The 14701-nt window shown below is 34.4% G+C and overlaps 2 protein-coding genes across 2 annotated transcripts; both read right to left on the bottom strand.

Annotated features, from left to right (window-relative positions):
* Window positions 1-4130: 4130 nt before the first annotated feature.
* Window positions 4131-7548, bottom strand: LOC110875774. The gene is made up of 3 exons (XM_022123977.2): window positions 7542-7548; window positions 7291-7438; window positions 4131-7188 (listed from the first exon to the last, which is right to left on the bottom strand). The coding sequence occupies exons 1-3, from the start codon at window positions 7546-7548 to the stop codon at window positions 4131-4133; spliced, it is 3213 nt and encodes a 1070-aa protein (XP_021979669.2).
* Window positions 7549-9324: 1776 nt separating this feature from the next.
* LOC110875773 (putative F-box protein At3g24700) lies at window positions 9325-10383 on the bottom strand. The gene has a single exon (XM_022123976.1). It carries the CDS (start codon window positions 10381-10383, stop codon window positions 9325-9327), a length of 1059 nt encoding a protein of 352 aa, XP_021979668.1.
* Window positions 10384-14701: the final 4318 nt, after the last annotated feature.

Below are 14701 nucleotides of genomic sequence, written 5' to 3'. Positions count from 1 at the left end.
ATTGATCTCTTTTCCTCATCCAAGCCTTATTCAAGAACAAAGAACACAAAATGACATTCGATTGTCATCAGTATATTTTTCTTAAAGATTTGTCCATCTCATGCGGCAAAATCTTTCTGAGTTACTCCTCTCAGCTAACAATCCATTCAGTGAAACTTCACAAAGAACAATACTGAATATCCAAGATAGCATATTAGCCATCTTTGATTTTTTTTTTAATTTTTTGGCATTTTACAGTGAGTGGTATTTGGCGTTTGTTTTTTTGGTTTGGTTAAATGGAAGTTGCTGAGAGTTATTATTTTATAGGATTTCTTTTGGCGGCGTAGGTTAGGCGGTGCATTATTATAATAAAGTAGTCGTCGTTTCAGTCACTGTTTGTAATTATTGTTTTTGATAAGCTTTTTTCTCTGAAGTCTGTAACACGTCCCTCTTTCAAGTTTGGCGTTTTAGATTCTAATATAATAAATTTTCCCTCTCTTCATTTTTATTGTTTTGTAGTTACTGTTCTAGTTACATTTTCAATTTCGATTTTCATTTTTTTTTTATTTTTGGGCTTTTTTATAATACTTTTCCAAAGTAATTTTATTATAGTTTGGGAGTTTTTGGGGGCGTTTTACGGCATGATAGCGTTTTAACAAGCATTTGGCTCTTTAGCGTTTTTATTATATATGATGTTTTTATTATATAACAATCAGTTGAAAAAGAAAATTAAAAAAAAGAATATATAAACAATTGATTTTCCAAATCTTCACTGTCACCAGTCTCTTTCTTCTTTTTGAATCATCTTAACTGGCTGGTTCGACTTTCATATGATTCATTTTGTTTTTTTTGTTTTTCAAGTAGTTTTTTTTTGCTGTTTGGAAGCACAAAGTCTGACATCATCATCTTTTTCTTGAAGATTTGTCCATCTCATGCAGCAAAATGTTATTGAGTTTACACCCTTCAGCCAACAATCTTTAATTTTCCAATGAACGATGTTTGATTTTTTAATTTTGGTGTTTTACCGATAAAAAGAACGCCACCAAATAAAAGCACCTTAAACCTCAAAATTTGATCATGGTAAAATCAATAATGTTTTGTTGTATGAGATGGACAACACTGTTAATCCTCCGTTAAGAAAGATAACCTGACAATGTTGTCCACCCCATACAGCTAAACTTTATTGACAACAAACCTCAATAATTTTTTTGTATGTTTTGGCGTTATAAATTGGATGGAAGTTGAGGATAAGTCAATAAGATTTTACTCAATGAAATGGACAATATCTTCACTTAAGGATTTTTTGTCCATTACATTGAGTGAAACCTTACAGACAACCAAATTGAATTTCTAATAAACGTTTTGGTTTAGAAGGATGTTTGGGTTTTTTGGCGTTTCTAAGACGAATGGTGTTATATTAAATATGGCGTTTGGGGTTTTGTGTGTGTTTTTAATTGAAGGTCTGAGATGTTGTATATATAGGATTTTTTAGCGGTTTTTTTAGGCGGGATTTTATTATAATTAAGCTTGGCGTTTTATATCTAATCGCGTTTTTAGTTAGAATGGTTTGTGATTTTTGTTTGGCGTTTTATTTCATGAGATGGCGTTTTCTGTAGAGAAGTCAAAAGACTTTTTTACCCTTAACGAAGCGCGTCCACGTAATAAAATTGATGTTATTTACGAAAACGTCACCGCGCCAATCTAGTCCATAGATTGTTTTGATCTGATGATCCATAAGCGTTCTCACCGTTCTCACACTTTCCACCGTTTTCTCTAAATCCCGACCCCATATATATATATATATATATATATATATATAGGGTGAAGATCATGCGAGAACCACCTCTTATTGCGAGAACCGCGAGAACAAATGCGGACACAACCAAAAATGCCTAAAAATAGCTAAAAATCACACAAATTTTTTTTTAATATTTTTTATATAAAAATCGCTACTTTTCGAAGCAAAAAAAAAAAAATTAAAATTTTGTTTTTTTTAAATTTTTTTTTTTTGGCCACTAAAAGTAGCGATTTGAGCATAAAAAATATTAAAAAAATTTTTTTGATTTTTTTTTGATTTTTTAGGTTTTTCGGGGGGTTTAGTTTTTAGCATTTTAGCTGGGGGGGGGGGGGGGTGGGGTTTAGGTTTTTAGGGGGTGGGGGAGGGGGGGTTTAGGTTTTTTTTTTTTTTTTTTGGGGGGGGGGGTTAGGTTTTTTTTAGGTTTTTTGAGGGTTTTAGTTTTTAGCATTTAGCTTTAGGGGGGGGGGGTTTAGGTTTTTTTTTTTTAGGGGGGGGGTGGGGGTTAGGTTTTTTTAGCTATTTTAGGTTGTGTTCACATTGGTTCTCGCGGTTCTCACAATAAATAGAGTTCTCGCATGAGCCCCTCCTTATATATATATATATATATATATATATATATATATATATAGAGAGAGAGAGAGAGAGAGAGAGAGAGAGATAGTAGGGTTCCTGCGAAAAGTGTGTTTTTCCTAGAAAGTCTAGGAAGCAATAAGAACGCGACATGTGGCATTGAAGAATTTTAACTAAAAGGGTAATTGCATAATTTGAATATTATTTTAATTATGGATTATTTTATTAGGATAACTAACTAACCAGAAAATTATGGAAACTAAATATTCCATTTAAATCAAATTGACAGTTTCAATTTAAATCGTACAAGACGCTGTGTTTCTTGACAATGTGTTTTAACAGCAAGCAGATTTTTGATGCTGTGTTTTAACAGCAAACAGATTGCTGGAGAATTCTTGACACTGTGTTTTAACAGCAAGCAGATTGTCAGAGGATTCTTGACACTGTGTTTTAACAGCAAGCAGATTTCTTGACAATGTGTTTTAACAGCAAGTAGATTTCTTGACGCTGTGTTTTAACAGCAAGCAGATTTCTTGACGCTGTGTTTTAACAGCAAGCAGATTGCGGGAGGATTCTTGACACTGTGTTTTAACAGCAAGCAGATTGCTGGAGGATTCTTGACACTGTGTTTTAACAGCAAGCAGATTTCTTGACATTGTGTTTTAACAGCAAGCAGATTTCCTTGACACTGTGTTTTAACAGCAAGCAGATTTCTTGACGCTGTGTTTTAACAGCAAGGCCCTGTCACATGATCCTTGGAAAACACATGTACCACATACCTACACTCAAAAATGTAGATAAACCAAAATCAAATACATGTTTTTTAATGTGTAAACTAATTTAATACGAAAAAAGTGTTGTATGAAAATAACTTACGTCTCCTTCATCTAGCTGTAAATGTGCTCTCAAATGTTTCCCTGAATTAACAGTCTTTCGGTTAATATAAGGACAGCCAGTTTGAATATCTTGAGTAGATAGTGTTCTTCTTTGGTTCGGTTAGGGAGAGAGAGAGAGAGAGAGAGAAAGAGGGGAAATCCCATGATTTTAGGGATTGGTTATTCATATGGGAGTTTCTTGACTGATTTAAAACACTTTCAATTACCAAAATACCCCCACTATGTTAAAAGTCTCTAATTATATAACTCAGATATTACGAAAATGCCATCAATTTGATCTAAGCCATTAAAAACACCAATCAGAGGGCCCAGATCGCTTCCTAGACTTTCTAGGAAAAACACACTTCCCGCAGAACTCCTACTCTCTCTCTCTCTCTCTCTCTCTCTCTATATATATATATATATATATATATATATATATATATATATATATATATATATATACTAGTCACTTACCCCCGTGATGTGGCGGGAGTGGCAATTTACAATAGTATAATTGTTTACCGTTAGTTTATCGATTATTTGGTGATACAATGGCACTAGTTTTTCTGTTAGTTTATCGATTATTTGGTGATCTTCTACAAGAATAGTACAAAACAAGGAAGTAGATGTAATTAAAAACAAGAAGAGTTCAAAACAGTCAAGTAGCTGGACAAAACAATAAAAACACCATGCGGGGAGTCTCTTGTATCTCTTCCTGTTTTACCAATACATCCGTTTGCTTATGACTTTCTTGTACCTTCTCCTCTACTGTACCAGATTTCGACACATAAAAAAATGTTAGACGCCTACAGGTGGTTTAAAATAGTAATTAAAAGGTAATTTCTGGAAGCAAATAAGGCACAAAATCTACTAACTTACCTTCTTTTTTATTCGGATGCGATTAATTAATCACGCAACACTTCCTGGTAGACAACATTTGATGTGTAAACTCCGCTTTGTTTGAATTCTTTGGCGAGATGTACCAACACCTTCGTACTTTGTCTTGAAATCCCTCTTGATAACGCGACATAAAGTTGTCCATGTGAAAATACAGAATCCGGAAGATAAATACCAACGTTCGGAATTGTTTGACCTTGAGCTTTATTAATCGTCATGGAAAAGCTAAGTCGAATTGGAAATTGTTTTCTTTTCAGCTTGAATGGGAACATGTCATCTTCAGAAAGGGTTAGAGGGATTCTTGGCAAAAAAACTCTTTTGCCGGCATGTTGACCGACTACAATTTCCGCATCAATAACATTTCGCATGAAACCCTTACATATCAATCGCGTGCCATTACACAGGCCATGTGATGGATCGATATTACGTAACAATATTATTGGGCATCCAATTTTTAAACGAAGCTTATGAGGCGGCAAACCACTAACATTTAGCAAGTTTAAGAACTCGACCGGATAGAAGTTGCGCTGATCGTCTTCAGCTTCATCAAAACTGTAATAAACTTTTTCCTCCCCTTGAAAAATTTCAATCATTTGATTATTAATCTCGTCAACACTGTCATTTTTAGTGGACAATATTGCTCTAGAGATTATATAATCTGAAGAATATACATTATCTTCAATTGATGGAAAGATGGCATGGATCAATTCTTTTATAGCGTTTTCTCTGTTGTTGCACTGAATTGTCATGTCATCGGGTATGCGGATATAGTTTCCTTCGATTGGTTCTTCAGTTCCATCGCCGACTCTTAAAAGAAATTTAGAAAACCATGGATCTTTTAGCGCTCTCATATTTATGGTCAACCGCATCTTCTTAGTCAAAGACCAAAGAGGTGACATTCGTACGCTGGAGTCTACAATCTGTGCTCGAGTGCCACGTTTAATAACCGGTAACACTTGTCTGAAGTCACCTCCCATAACCATTATCTTTCCACCAAATGGGAGACTAACACCTATAATGTCTTGGAATGTACGATCGACTGCCTCTATCGCCTGTCGTTTAGCCATCGACGCTTCATCCCATATGATTATTTTGGCAGACCAAATCAGTTTAGCAGCCCCACTCTGTTTTTTGATATTGCACATTGAATTATTTTCAAGATTAAGAGGAATCTTGAATCTCGAGTGAGCCGTTCTACCTCCTGGCATATTATTAGCCGCTGCACCTGATGATGCTGTTGCGAGAGCAATAAGACCACGTGATCGAATTTCAGTAAGCAAGGCAATGTACAAAAATGTTTTTCCAGTTCCACCTGGACCATCAATAAAGAACACGCCTGGAAGATCATTATCAACATGCATCATGATCTCATCAAACACGTTTTTTTGGTCCGGATTAAGTGAATCTTTGGCACTCAAGTGTTCAGGTTCCAAAACAATCCCATACTCTTCTTGTAACTCACGATAACCTGCATCTTGTAAGTTAACATCGTTTGTTATCTTAGGAAGGTCGAACTCATTGAAATTTTTACCCATGGATTGTACCAAGACACTAATTTCGGTAAGAACCATATTTTGAACTCGTTCTATACTTTGACAGTGTAACCGATGATCTTCAGACAGTGAATCAAAGTGGTCATTCCATAACTTTCGAATATCTCCAGGTTGGCAAAAAATCATTATGGTCGCAAATAACCTTCTAAGAGCATTGGGAAACTGAAACGTAGAGGCTTCTTCGAGACATTGTGATAGATATTCATCGTCTTCTATTAAGCCTAACTCAAGAGCTGCTTTCCGAAATGTCGCACACTGTTGACCATTAACTGTGCAAAGATGTTCAAAAGAAGTAGGCCCTCTGACATTTGACAAAAGTAGGCGTAAGTAGTACCTTTCTCCTTCGGCTGGATTAGCGGAAACGATACGACCTCTTTGTTTTTTACCGAAACGACGACTCCAACGGCGTGTGCTTCCATTCCACGTAAAGTGTTTTGGAAAATCTTTATACAAATGTACCCTTGCTGTTTCATCGTTTCTATTTATCTCAAAAAATGATGTTAGCATGGTTCTCTTATCCCTTTCCCTATCAACAATATTAGGCATCAAGTCATCATCTCTAAATCTAACCATCTGATTATTTGGGAGATGAAGTTGTAAGGCTAGAACAGCAAGAAAGATTTGAGAAAGAGAGAAGGAAAAAATGCGCCACATAGCCTCTGGGGGCGATATGTAGCGTGCATCTTGAAATCTTTTTATCTCATTAATAACAACCCCTGGCTCACTTTGATCGACTTGAATAACCTGTTTGTCATGTCCTTTATAAACATATTTGAAAAGATATTTCACAGATTTTATACTTGAGCAAACTTCAACATTCATGTGGCAGTTAAACATCATCAAAAGCCTTGGGTTATATGGGACCACCCATCTATTATCAAGTGTTTGTCCTCGTAGGTCCACTTCTATCCCGGTGTCTCTCCTTCGATACAACGGATACGAATCTTCTCCTTGTGTCGTCTGTTCGTTAAATTGTCTAGGATAGTGAAAACGACAAATTTTAGGATCACCCTGCATACAAGGACTGCTTGATCGTAAATTGCCGCAAGGACCGTGAATCATGTGCTTGACAACCATCTCATGCAATCTGGGATGTGTTAGTTTGTTAGGAATTTCAGCACACACAACCTTATCATAATGGTCCGCGTTATTGATCTTGTGTTGCGGGTACATGATTAGGAGAAAATGTGCATGCGGCAAACCCCTCTTTTGAAATTCAATGACATAGACGTATGCCTTAACTTCCCCGAGGACATGTTTCTTGAAGAGTTGATCCTTAAGATCTTCTAATTTAGCCCGGAACACTCTTGAAACAAGGTCTGGACGATCTGTAGCAGTTTGACCAACATGTAAGTTATCACATATCTCAGGCCACTTAGGATTACATGTTATTGTAAGGAATACATCAGGCTTGCCGTCATCTTGAACTAACATCATCGCGTCTAGAAACCGACGTCGCATGTCGCGAGGCCCCCCGATGAAAGATGCAGGCAACACAATTCTTTTCCCGACTCTGTTTGCATGAACCTCACCAGTATTGACGCAATCCACAATACCTTGGTACAATTCGGCCCGAATCTTAGCCTAGTTTCTCTCACAAAATTCTAAGCGTGACGTCTCAATTTTGATGTAAACATCAACCACAAACTGCTGTAGCAGCCTACCACCGAACAAAAGCAGATTATCGGTAGATCGAATCTGGAACTTGTAACAGTAGTACTCTCGCATAGCCACGGTTGTTCTACCACTTCGTGTGTTTGCCTCTGAACGATGAAGATGTATTAAAAACAAACAGTTAATAAAAATAAAACGCATTACGCTATTTTTATGATCTTCACTTAAAAAAGGATAACAAATTGTTGGTACCTTCCATTTCTCCTTCGATGTTGTCATTGTTGCGAACCTCATTGATTGATACTCCTTGACGTGGTATGTTACCATGCCAACCCGACTCACCATTAGGAAAAAATAGAGGATACGACAATGGATCGTAACAGCTGAAGTACGGCTGAATAGTTTGACTATATTCAGACCTACCGTACACAACAATACTTCGTTTATATGAAGTGATATTGTCATTACCTTCAACCCAAATACCAGCAACCTATATAATTGTGAACTATAAGTAAGTAAAATAAGCAATACAATTAAATAATTGCAATTAATATAATATTATATATACCTCCGATGTCGTTGGTCGGTTGTACACCCTTTGGTCAAGTTCAACCGAAGTATTCAAAGTGACTCTATAGTTGTCCAGAGGTCCTAGTTCCGCAAGTCTTCTAAATGTATCGACATATGGGTTTGTAGAAAGAACACGTGTTAAAATCTGAGTAATATGCCGATCAAGATTTGGCCATCAGAGTCTGTGATCTAACTCAGTATCAGGATCGTAAAAATACAACTGCAAGTACCTAGGGGTCCCATCCCTCGGAACTAATTGGTCGATTCTGTGATATATTCCTTTATGTGCACGAAAAGTATATACGCCGTCTCTCATATTGTTCAATGTATCATCCAATGTCACACCCATTGAGGCAAAAGAAAAATTGGTGTTATAAGCACGGATGTTTTGCCTAAACATATCTCCAATTTCATCTTGAGACGTGAAAAGTCGGTACAATTCCTCTGGAATTTCTAAGTTTGCTAACACAGTTTTCCCACTCATATAACAAAAGGTATCAAATTCATACTGAAATCGTTTTGCTCCACAATTAGGACATGCACCTCGTTCCTTTAAAACACGATGCTCTCCAGGTACACCATTGTAAACAAAATTATAAGGATCATCTTGCACGCTCCCATCTTGGAAGGAAGGTTGATCAATTACTTCAGCAAATTGGGGTAATAAAGTACGCGGATGAATTCGAAAACCTAAAAAATTGGTGTATTAAGTAATGAAGGTTGTAAAAGATGTCGAGTTCAAAAAAAAAAGAAATCATTGTTAAATAAATAGAAACCTCGTGATGTTCTATGCCTAGCTTCGTCAATTACAGATGGGAATGTGGTTGTCGGCGTAACATCATCTATCGGGGTTTGGTTGACTTGACTGTCATTTGAAATACGCATTCCATTATCGTTTCGTGTATTAGAACATCCTTTATTGTACTCCTTGCGTTTTATAGTAGAAACACTTGAGGCGTTCTCATTTGTTGTTTGTGTAAATTGAGTAATATTACTTTGTAAACTTCTTAACGGCGTCCTTTCTGTTGACCTATTACTCATTAAAGATATTGATGAAGCACTTTGGGAGCCATCACCACTCCCAAATTTAGATACTTTGTTATTTTCTTTGCGTGCAACATAGTATCTTTTGTGATACTCTTTTCGTTTTTCAGCTTTAGTAGATCCGCTCGAGCTAGAAGCATGATTACGATGGTTTGGTTGTCCATTAGTCATTGTAAATTGACAAAGTGACAAATACCTTGCAAATTAAATAAAAGAGAATTATCATAGATGATGAAATTCTCAAATCATTACAACATTCAAACACATGACTTAGAGAAAAACAAACTGAATGATAACATTGAAATACATAATGATAACATTAAAATACATGACTTAAGCCGAATATCATGACTTAGAGAAAAAAAAACACAAATCCTTAAATTATTGACATACATAATGATAACATTAAGTGAAAGCCAAACTAAATACTTGGTGAAACAATGGTCTCCACAAACAGCGCACCCTTAAAACCTCGAAACCAAGTAACGGGATAAAAACATTCGAAGGGCTTCATATCCATTTCAATTGTAAACAACTTCCCTAATTTAGTCATCACAAACCAATTACCATTTGTCACATAATGTGTTATATCGCACCACAATGACAATGATATCGGGGGGATCGGAGGACATGATAAGACCTTAATCCAGTAATCCCCTTGTAGCGTCCATAGGTCAATTGTCATCTCAAACATGCCAGTGCTAGCAAACATGTGAAGCTCATTTTTTACATTCACTAAAACACCTTGAACCATTCCTGTAGAAGGAACGGGTGGAAAGCTTATCTCCTTGAACTGCTCCGAATTAACATCAAAACAAATCACCACATTCGTACCTCCAACCCAACATTCGCAAACAGTGAAATATAGAGTACCACCACAAAATGTGCCAGCTGACCAATTGAAATGAGGGCTTAGGTACTCTTGTCTTGTTATGAAAGGAATATTTCTCCAAGAGTCTACTTCCCTAGAATAAACATAGACACCAAGTACATCACTCCTACGCTTTATATGCAAGATCTTGTAATCATCGTCAGCGTCAATGTACAAACCAATGGCATCAAGGTTATTTATATAGAATCCATGAGAATCAGGGGTTGACAAATGCTTGAAAGCAGTAGTTGTTGGATTCCAAAGAAGCAGCTCGTATGTATGATTCAAGCAAACACACAACAATCCGTTCAAATGTGAAAGTATTGAGACATCATTATTATGGTGATGGAATGGAAATGTAACTATGGAGCTTGGCCCATAGTCATTGGATTGAAAGATGATCGGATGAACAGAGCATGTTAGGTCGTCAATTAGTAGAACTCTCTGGTTAGATGAAACTAATGAGCGAGAACAATGTATCCTTACGAAATCTTGTGTTGACAGTAACGCGTACCATTGCTTACATACACTCTTAGAACGACCTACATCCTTCGCTGGCACCCTCGTTAATATCTCAAACACGATTGTATGAACAGGAAGGTCAGCCATGGTTATACCTTCGTTTAACATAGACAATGATTATTTAGTTGTCCAATCTAAGAAGATTATAGTTAGGTGAAAAATAGGTGTAAAGCAAGTAATATAACATACTTGTAATATCATATTATAAGATTAGACAAAGTAAAATATACTTCTACAATTACTTCAATATGAGGGGAAAAAAAAGCAAAACAAGAAACATCAAGAGAGACTTTAATATTCAACAACTAAACATATAACAACACCAAATGTTTCTAACTTAAACACAAACTTGGATAACGATCCATAATTTAAATATCCCGTGCCTCGACCATATCTGGTTCATACGTAATCGTACTCAACTCCGTAGACTTCAAAATATTAACTGAAATAACAAATAAAATATAACTTTTATTAAATTACATGAGCCATTAAATCTAACTAATTTTTAGAATGTTGATGTGTAAATCATAACATACTATCTGGTAGATGAACCAACTTGACACGCGATACATATATGATAGACTTTTGTTGCACGACTCGAATGGTATGTATAACATCGGAAGGCTTCAGGGCGGACAAAAACATTTGTATTGTGTGACCACTGTATATTACGATTTTGGATTAAACTTCTGGTAATAATAATATTTTCTTACATATAATGTAAATATTATGTTTGTAATATGTTAATAATAAATAATAACTTACGTCTTATCTCGAAGAGAAAGTTCAAAACAACATCGATCACGTTTGCCTTCTATTATTCTCCCAACCACATCTATAACAAAATCAGCCAAATCGTATACACTATATTATACATACATATATAAACTTTTATATATTTAATAAAAAAATATAGATAGAGTGTCGGATATGTACCAACAATAATTTTTTGAGGTCTCCTGTCATGCTTCAATTCTATAATGGAAGGGACCAATGGATATAAAATAGCACCCCTTGGAATCGTAAGCATAAGTGAAGAAAGCTTTGTATATTCGTTGATGACAATTTTTTTCTCGGACCAAACTAACACGTAATTCTGGTACTTTGGGTACTCATGATATTTGAGATTCTCAATTTGGAAATGATTTAAGGAAAAAAAACCACCCATCAATGCCGCGTTGTTATATATGTGTATCAAATGTTGTGGTACGAACGCAACAATTTTTTGTCTCTAAAAAGAAAAGAAATTTAGTGGTGGAAAAACGCTTACTCGTATAACACAAAGTAAATTAAAATAATGTTCTTACGTGTTGATCAAGAAAAATAACCACTAATCTTTTTTCATCCACGTCATGCCAAATAAACTCCACCTTAACAAAGATTATATTATACCATGCTCTATCATTTGTCAATGATGAAAATTCTTCAACGGAAAAATGATCAGACATATCCTATTAAGTGTTTAATGTTAGTTAACTAAAAAAATAAAAATTCCAGAAACTTAAATTTAAACTAAAACATGATTAAAATTAAACAACAACAAATTTAAATTTAAAGTAATACATAATTAAAACTTACATAATTAAGATTCAAACTAATTCGAGAAAAAAAACTACAGGAAATGTAAAAGTTGTTCTAAGGTTCCCAAACCATTTCTTCATCCAATGGTGGTTCGTAAACCGCCCCAGGGTCAGTTTCGTACCCTTCAGCCCAGCTCGGTAGTTCTTGTGTTTGACTGTGGTTTTCCACATAAGGGGGGTTTGAAGGTGGAGGATGCATAGGCAGTATAGGAGTATTTGCCACCGGACGATGATGCCCCTCCTCAATTTGTAGTCCACCAAATTGTAGTTGAGCGAATGTATAGTCATACGCCCAATTCAACTCTTCATCCGTCCAACCAAATGGATCATCGTGTTCAAGGTTTGTCACCGGATGAGGGTTTGCCACCGGAGGTGGGTTTGACACCGGAGGTGGGTTTGACACCGGAGGTGGGTTTGACACCGGAGGTGGGTTTGACACCGGAGGTGGGTTTGACACCGGAGGTGGGTTTGTTGAACCTTGTGGTTCAATAGGAATTGGATAACCACCACCCATACCTCTCAATTGATATTTGTTTGGAGTGATTTATAAACTGAAAAATACAATTTTGATTGTATATAAAGATCAATTTTAAAGCAAATAAAAATAGTTTGATTAAATATAAAAAAAGGATTGTGTAAACTTAAACATACAATTTTTATTGGATATAAAGATCAATTTTCTTACCATGTTAAAAATTAACATCAATGTATGAGGTGTGAAAATTATTAAGTTTATAACAAAAATAATTAAGAAATGTTAAAACTTCTTGAAAAATGAACAATATGTCGACGTGAGTATGACTTAGTATATGAATAGAAGGTTATCCCTAATGCACTTATTATATTATTTACTTTTGTTTTATAAAACAAAATGTAAGAGTTATAAAGCTTTTGAATTGGTTCTTTCTAGAAAAAGACATAAAAAAACTAAAACAAAGTCATCAATGATTTCGGCAGGGCCGGCCCAAGTGAATAAAGAACCTAGGCTCTCGCTTAGGGCCACCGAATTTTTGGGGCCACCATTTAATAATTATACATACAAGAAAAAAGGAGTGTATATTAACAAAGATATAACTCATACAGAACAAAATAACAATATGGCCCAACGGTCAGCCTTTTTCTTGTTGAATGTATGGTATCTCAAAACCAGTGTTCGATCCTCTATTTCCTCAATCTTAATTTGGTTTTCAACTTTACAGGTTTTTTTTGTTCTTTCTTCCTAAACTTAGAACTTTCAAATTATTTATTTTCTTCTATTACTTTTCTTTCTCTAAACTTAAACTTTCAAAATATTTATTTTCTTATATTACTTTCCTTTCTCTATTTTTACTGAAATTTCTTTATTCTTTTTGAAGCAATAAGTTTATTAATTTATATTATTTTTATTTATCATCATTATTAGTAACGATTCTATTATTAACTTTATACTTTTTTTATTTTGAACCAACTTTACGTATTATTTTATGTGACTTTATATTATAACAGAGATGTATATATTCCCTTTAAATAACTATAACAACTCAGTTAGTTAATTCAATGTTATTACTCGGTTAGATTTTGAATACACATATTTATTTATTCCTATCATCATTTAAAGTTATGGATTTTACAAGTGCTGATTGAAACTTTTTTATATAATGATTATCCAATATAAACCTAAATTATGAAACATATTATATGACTACACTAATCATACATTGACACATAACAAGATGGTCTTGTTTGAAGAAAATTTTTTCATTGCCTGTCCTAAATCCAAATAAAGGAGATGGAAGTTGTAACAACGAAAGTTACAAAAGGGCCTCATATTTTTATTTCGCTTAGGGCCTCCTAAATGATAGGACCGGCCTTGGATTTCGGAAAATAAGCAGCCAACAAAAACCACTAAGTTTTGCTTTGAACATAATAAAAGAACGTATGCAAACACTTATGATCGAAAAGAATTAGAAACCAAAAAAGAACGAACACTAATATATTTGATATACCTGAATTATTTTTTTTATCAATTACAAAAAGAACAAAGTATGCAAATATTTGATATACCTGAATTCTTTTTTTTTTATCAATTACAAAAAGAACAAAGTATGCAACACTTTATGATCGAAAAAATTAGAAACCAAAACAGAACGGATATAACATATATATTTGATATACCAGAATTCTTTCTTTTTTTTCAATTACAAAAAGAATAAAGTATGCAACACTTTATGATCGAAAAGAATTAAAACCAAAAAAGAGCGAATATTAATATATTTGATATACTGGAATTCTTTTTTTTTTCAATAAGTCATGCTTATACTAAATCTCAACCCATTCTATATTAATATATTAGTGTCAATTTTTAGGACCCGTATGTTACGGTAAGACTGTTAAACCGAACAAAAAATAAATGTTAAAACGTTGAAAAAATAACTAAGACGAAAGGATACCATTGGTTCGTTATGGTGTAGACACACTCAAGAGTATAGAAAACCCAGAAGCCAAAAAAAATTTACATCAATTCTCATCGTATAAATATATGTTGCAGTTGTTTTAATCTATATATATATATGATAAAATATTTAAAATTCATGTGAGGTAACATAAACAGCAAATATTCATTTATGACCCTACAATAAATATTCATCTATATCCTTGACTGCATGCATGAGAATCGATGATTAATTGTATACGTGTATATAAGAGTGGCATTGGAATTGATGGTTCATAAAATGCATTCTATTTTATATGAGAGAATAAACATAAACGTATATAAATAAAAAGAGCTTTTCAAAAAAATATATAAATTAGAAAGAAAGAAAAATAAAACCAATACATGAGTCACT

The sequence above is a fragment of the Helianthus annuus genome, chromosome 9 (assembly GCF_002127325.2).
Source record: "Helianthus annuus cultivar XRQ/B chromosome 9, HanXRQr2.0-SUNRISE, whole genome shotgun sequence".
In the NCBI taxonomy this organism is placed as follows: Eukaryota; Viridiplantae; Streptophyta; class Magnoliopsida; order Asterales; family Asteraceae; genus Helianthus; species Helianthus annuus.
Note: the sequence above shows the minus strand (reverse complement) of the source record. Positions and strands in the feature narration are given on the sequence as shown.